The sequence below is a fragment of the Polypterus senegalus genome, chromosome 15 (assembly GCF_016835505.1).
Source record: "Polypterus senegalus isolate Bchr_013 chromosome 15, ASM1683550v1, whole genome shotgun sequence".
Classification (NCBI taxonomy): domain Eukaryota; kingdom Metazoa; phylum Chordata; class Cladistia; order Polypteriformes; family Polypteridae; genus Polypterus; species Polypterus senegalus.
Window position 1 is genome coordinate 94,328,126 of NC_053168.1, and position 6,956 is coordinate 94,335,081.

At 38.1% G+C, this 6,956-nt stretch overlaps 1 protein-coding gene across 2 annotated transcripts in view; it reads left to right on the plus strand.

Annotated features, from left to right (window-relative positions):
• LOC120515429 (sperm-associated antigen 1-like) overlaps positions 1-3,094 on the plus strand; it is a 185,691-nt gene extending 182,597 nt beyond the window's left edge. For both annotated transcript variants that reach the window (XM_039736416.1, XM_039736417.1), the window contains 2 exons: positions 1,352-1,726; positions 2,674-3,094. In XM_039736416.1, the coding sequence (XP_039592350.1) occupies positions 1,352-1,726; positions 2,674-2,826 (528 nt within the window). In that variant the 3' untranslated portion in view covers positions 2,827-3,094. The remainder of the gene's footprint in view (positions 1-1,351; positions 1,727-2,673) is intronic.
• Positions 3,095-6,956: the final 3,862 nt, after the last annotated feature.

The window sequence follows — 6,956 nt, forward strand, 5'->3', positions numbered from 1 at the left end:
TAATTGTGTGGGAAAGTAGACGCCGCCAAAGCGTGTTCACGTCATCGCACCTCGGGAAGGATGACGACGGCTGTTTAATTGGTCAGCGTAGGGCCGAATACAAAAGGGAATCGTGGCCTCTAGAGGGGTTCTTTCTGAATAGATCTTCTTAGAGAAAGGTACCTGACAGAACAGCATTACGGCTTGTGCTTTGTTTTGTAAATATTTTTTCATATAAATATCTCTTGAATAACTTTGGTGGAGGTATTTATTGGGTTGTGGTTAGTGGTGCACTGTTTATTTTTGTATATACACTTTTTCTATATTTTTGAATATTTTTGGGTGAATCCTGTATTATACACTGTTTGGAGGAGCAGCTTCCTGACTTGGATCACTGTGGAGGAAGACAGCTTCACATTTTGTTTTTGTGTATATATTTGGATTTCATTAGTTTGTGTGTATTTTACTTTTTCTTTTGGGACTTTCAAGTAGCACTGTAAATATTGTATACAGTCATTTCTGGGCTCCATTTGATTGTTTTGTGTGTCCTTTGCGGCATTGGACTGTGTTTTAATATATAAATTCCGAGGACATTATTTTTGATTATTTTCTTTAAGTGCACCTGTAAATAAAACCTCACTTTATTTTTCAAAACCCCAACCCTTTTGTACGCGATGCACGTCTGACCGAGAACAATGTAATGTACAGGGAGAGGCTGAAAACGTGCGTAAATCACGGGCACGTACGAACTGGAAGGGAAACGAAATAGAGCACAAAGAGTTCACAGCGAAGAAACAGGGAGAGACTGAACATGTACGGAAATCATCAGTGCGTACGAACCGGAAGGGAAACTGGCTTGTGTGTCACCTGAGTGTGTAGGTCGTGAACAGATGCAAAAGTTTGGCAAACGTTTTGGTCGTAACCCGATTTGTACGTGTTCTGAGACGTTTGTGACCCGAGGTTCCACTGTAGTATTTTGACAGTTGCAGAATTACAAAAATACAAAAAAATCAATGTTTGAATCATTAAATTTATTAATATCTCTTGGCACATAGTGAATTTAGTTGTGGAACTGTGATCCTAAATCTCCATATCATATTTGTACATTTTCAATATATAGAGTATCCCTAAAGTACCTTATTTTTATTTCCCTTTCTTTGAAATAAAAGGGTTGATTCAGTCAAAATTTGGAGAAGCTGATACGAAATTGTAACATCTTTATTCTTGTCAATGTCTTTTTTGTGAACATCATGTGTTATCATGGTTTTACAGTGAATTATTGTACAACATGAATAGTCAGTGGAGTCTTAGCCATCCTCTGATACCGTTTTGTACTTGAAATGTAGTTCAGCTGGTTGTCTTTGTTTCTTAGGTCAGTAACAGTGATGAAGAAGGAGAAACTGGAGAAATCAGAAGTATTCCTGGAAGTGTATTAAGTGTAAACCATCAACATGGTTTCATTGATGCTGATCCCTCTAATTGGAAAGACACACTTCTTTTAAAGCCTACAAATGCATATGAATTTGGGCAGATATTAAACACCATTAAAGTGAAGAGTGATGTAGCTGCTTGTGCCGAACTTCTCTGCAACGTAACACCAGAAAATATGCCTTTATTGATGAGCTGTGAGTTAGACACAGAAGCTTTGGCCATCATGATTCAAGCCTTGGATAGACATCTTCTTCAGAAGAGCCCAGAAGTGGTATATTCTCACTTAATGAACCTACAAAAGGCTGCTAGATTTGAGGTAAGAGGTTATCTCTCACACAAGTTACTGTAACTGTTGATTTTTGTAGAATTGCATGTAACATAGTAATGTACAGTATAATTTCACAATATAATAGCATAGTTTGAAATGATTGAATTATTTCATATGATTAACATTTTTATTACCAAGTTATTCTTAAGATGTGCAGTCTTACATACCAGCCTCTAGAGAGGACAATAACATTTCAAATAACAACTCAATTTGTTTGTGCTAGGATGACAACAAATGGTTGCATCAATTTGAAAATGATTTCAACTTAGTGTAATAAGATGGTATTACTACATTATTGAAGTATCAGCAGGGTGCCTTTATGCCAGTAGTGTTTTGCAAAAGTATTTAGATAAATCAATGTTTACTCATTATAAAATCCTATAGTGAAATCTTGTTCACTGTGAGATTTGTATTTCAAAGCACTGAAACTCAAAGTGGCTCTTAATAATGTGACATTTGATATGTAAATTATCTTAAGAAAATGGAAATCTGTTTAAATAAGTATTCTGCCCATGTGTTATAGAAGCTCTAATTTTTACACATATCAATTGCTTAAAGAAGACACAATTGCCTTGCCTATTGGCTTCCACCATTGAATCATTTAAGACCAAATGTTTTTGATTTAAACTTTTATTGGCAATGCATATGTCAAGGTTTGTTTTAGGTAAAGGTAGTTATTTTTCTCACATTTGTATTGCAGTTCCATTCATGTTAGCGCATCTAACATGAGCACTAACACATGTAATTTGATGGGCTGCTTGCATGTCAACTTTCTGGTGAAGGAGGTGATATGTCTAGACGAGCATCAAGGATTTCTTAGCACTGCCATGACCTAATTTTCTTGGAATAGCCTAGCTTGGAGCCTAGTATCTCAAACTCATACAATATAAGTTGTGTAATATAACAGAGTAACACTGTAAATAATTATTTTTCAGATGGTATGTTCACTTCTTGGCAAGAGTGAAAAAGATCAAGTAAAGCTATTGTTTGACCATCTTTCAGCTACAGAAAGTAAGGAGTTCACACCAGATGACATTCAGAAACTTGCAAACCGGTATTTTCTTCATGAAATATGCCACCGCACCTGATAGACAATTGTCTCTGAATCAGTAATTAAGTACGATTTCTGCTAAATAAATGTATATAACTTTAAGAACATGCATACCTCAATTTATTTTTTAGAATATTCCTGTAAAGAAACAGGTTATGTCTAATATGGACTCATAAGTTTGTATTTTCTTTATAGTAATATATTTTAGCAAACCAACTGAACTTGTAAAAATACGAGAAGTGCCCCCACTTACTGTACAGAGATTATGTTTGGTTCAATAAAACAGACATGTTTGTTTCCTGTCATAAACATGTGGATCATTTATGTGAGCCTGAATTGCAGAGAAAGCAGGATTCAGTTCAGTCTTTTTACTGCAGACAGTTCAAATATAGAATTTCTGACAGTAATATGAAGGCATTTGTACTGGCTGCTGCTGATTAGTTGACTTTCCTTTTAAGTATTCATATAGAGTTCTCTTTTGGCAAAGCGCTTGGAAGTCATTAAGCTGCACAAAAACAGTTACAGTAAATGTGAATCCGAAAACAACCATGAAGCCTGCGATCATTTTCTTGTGTTTTATAAATTATTACTTCATATGCTCAAATGTAAGTAACATTCATCCAATTCTTACAGTCTTGGCCTGAGCCCCCAATTTGTGTTTTGTAAAATTTGACTAGTCAATCCCTCAATCACAATATTTCAACATATCTATAGCAAATATAGCTGGATTAAAACTAAACTGACACTTTGTTAATATGTTTCTGTTTCTTCTGCTTGGCTGTGTGTTTGAGCCCTGCAAAGCAGAAGTATCCCTGCATATTTGCTTCTTGGCTTACACTCAGTGTTGCAGAGATTATGATAATGCAGGTATTTTTACTTCATTAAAATAAGTATTGTGTTAGAATACTTGTTTCATTAAAAACTAATCAGACTACTTCTTGCATGTAACCCAACGGCCCTTGAGGTTTTCTGCTGAGCTTATCTCTGTACATTCAGCTCATCAAAATAAATTTAGCAAATTCTGAAATTAAGTTTCAGGAAATTTAACTTGTGGCTGCTGAAGGTGTGAGAAGCTGACACAGGAATGGGTGAAAAGAGTGCAACAGACTACAGAATGCTTAACTGTTGTGGCCGACAGCCGGCTTCTATGACCGGCTGGGACGCCCCTTCATTATATGTTCAGGGAGAGCAGCCATGGACTTTGCAATACCTTCCCCTGTATGCTAGATGGCAGCCCCCTGGGTTGGAGCGGTGCCTCGGTTTCCCGCAGGGCTCCATGGGAATTGGAGTTTGGTACAACCCTGTTGGGTCCCGCAGGCGCCACCAGGGGGTGCTGCAGCTGGAATGCCTGAGCCCTTATGGGCAGTGTTTTCACCACACCTGGAAGTGCAGCCGGAAATCGGCAATCAACCACCTGGAGCAGTTCTGGGTGGACTATAAAAGGGGTCAGCAGCCACCACTCCAGAAGCCTGAGTTGGGATGAGATTGTTTGTGCTTGTGTGCTTTACTGGTCTGTTTTGGGACTGTGTTGTGCCTCTGGGACATGGGGAAGACATGCCCCACAGGTGAAAAAAAATATGTTTATTGATTTTTATATACGTGCCTCCGGTGTGAGTCTGTGTCAGGTTAGGCACCAATATAGCACCTTTGTTACACTGTATACCAATCAAGGGTTTACATGGTCATATAACCGGGTTACTTGCTGAGGAATTTGTCTGTTGACCAGGTTTCTCGGAGACCAATAATCCAGTTTCTCTAACTGAAATAATGATTTGCAAGGCATTTTAGAAAACCGTTTATTAAAGCACTATTAAATTCACTATATGTCCCTATGCAGCAGTTCCCAAACTCATGTGGCTGCAGGTTTTTGTTCCAACCAGATTCACAAACAGTGATAAGGATTGATCTCATTTAATTAGCTGCTCTTTATTCTCTTATTCTGCATTCAAAAAATCACAGCATTATGATTTTTACATTTATAACATTTACATATACAGTGGTACCTTGGTATACGTCCACTTTACAATAAGTCCAACTTGGTATATGTCCTGTTTGTACATGAAAAATATTGCTTGGTTTATGACGTTTGTTTGGAATACGATTTGAGTACTAGAACATCGCGCGCTACCCTTACTTACCTCTCTCGAGACAAAGCCACGACTGCCCACGAGCGTCAGTATGCCAGTTGCTAGCATTCCGTGAACAACCTGCGCTATAACTCATGTTTATTCATGTAGTTTGAATTGATTGTTGAAAAGTATGAAGGTGGCATGCGTATCCGGGAGTTGGCTGCTGCATACCATATGCCAAGAACGACGGTATCTATGATTGTGAAAAACAAAGACGTTATTAAAAAGTAAAGTGAGGTTACATTTTCAATTATTTCATTTGGTATAAGTCAAAGGATCTGGAACGGATTAAGGATGTATACCGAGGTACCACTGTATGTGTGTGTGTGTGTGTGTGTATATATATATATATATATATATATATATATATATATATATATATATATATATGTATATATATGTATATATATGTATATATATATATATGTATATATATATATATATATATATATATATATATATATATATATATATAGTGTGTATATATATAGTGTGTATATATATAGTGTGTATATATATATATATACTCAGCAAAAAAAGAAACGTCCCTTTTTCAGGACTGTGTATTTCAACAATAATGTTTTAAAAATCCAAATAACTAACAGATCTTCATTGTAAGGGTTTAAACAATGTTTTCCATGCATGTTCAATTAACCATAATCAATTAATTAACATGCACCTATGGAATGGTCGTTAAGACCTTAACAGCTTACAGAAAGTAGGCATTTAAGGTCACAGTTCTAAAACGCAGGACACTAAAGAGACTTGTCTACCGACTGTGAAAAACACCCAAAGAAAGATGCCCAGGGTCCCTGCTCATCTGCGTGAACGTGCATTAGGCATGCTGCAGTGAGGCATGAGGACTGCTGATGTGGCTAGGGCAATAAATTGCCATGTCCGCACTGTGAGACGCCTAAGACAGCGCTACAGGGAGACAGGAAGGACAGCTGATCATCCTCGCAGTGGAAGAGCCCGGATCTCAATCCCATTGAGCACGTCTGGTACCTGTTGGATCGCAGGGTGAGGGCTAGGGCCATTCCCCCCAGAAATGTCCAGGAACTTACAGGTGCCTTGGTGGAAGAGTGGGGTAACATCTCACAGCAAGAACTGACAAATCTGGTCCAGTCCATGAGGAGGAGATGCACTGCAGTACTTCAAGCAGCTGGTGGCCACACCAGATACTGACTGGTACTTTTGATTTTGAGCTTCCCTTCATTCAGGGACACATTGTGAAACATTTTTAGTTTGTCTTATGGTGTTGACTCTTTTACTGTTCATACAAATATTTACACATTAAGTTTGCTGAAAGTAAAAACAGTTGAAAGTCAGAGGACGTTTCTTTTTTTACTCATTTACTTACTTTAGACATATACTCAGGTATATGTCTATATTAATAAAAGGCAAAGCACTCACTCACTCATCACTAATTCTCCAACTTCCTGTGTAGGTAGAAGGCTGAAATTTGGCAGGCTCATTCCTTACAGCTTACTTACAAAAGTTGGGCAGGTTTCATTTCGAAATTTTACATGTAATGGTCATAACCGGAACCTGTTTTTCTCCATATACTGTAATGGACTTCAGCTCGATGGCCATGGGGGGCGGAGTTGCGTGTGACATCATCGAGCCTCCCACGTAATCACGTGAACTGACTGTGAACACAGCACGTAGAAAACAAGGAGGAGCTCCAAAGCGCTGAACATCACACAAGAGAGCAGCTCACGTGAACTGACTGAATGCAGTACGAGTGATCACTTCCATGCATCAAACCTGTACAAAAAATGCATAATTGACAAGGTAGGAAAAGAATATGCTCCGAGCTGAGCTCCATAGCTAACGCGGTCTGGCGGAAGAAACTTCGTCACGCTGCCACCAAATACTCACAGAAAAATCCACAAGTTAATACACACGCTGTCTCTAGAGTTTCTCCACACTCAATGTATTCCTGGCATCCACGTTATACCCTCTGATCTCCCATTTCAATTCAAATGCCTCCAATTTCCAGTAAGTCTCTGCTTCGCGATAAGTAATAAGTCTCAGG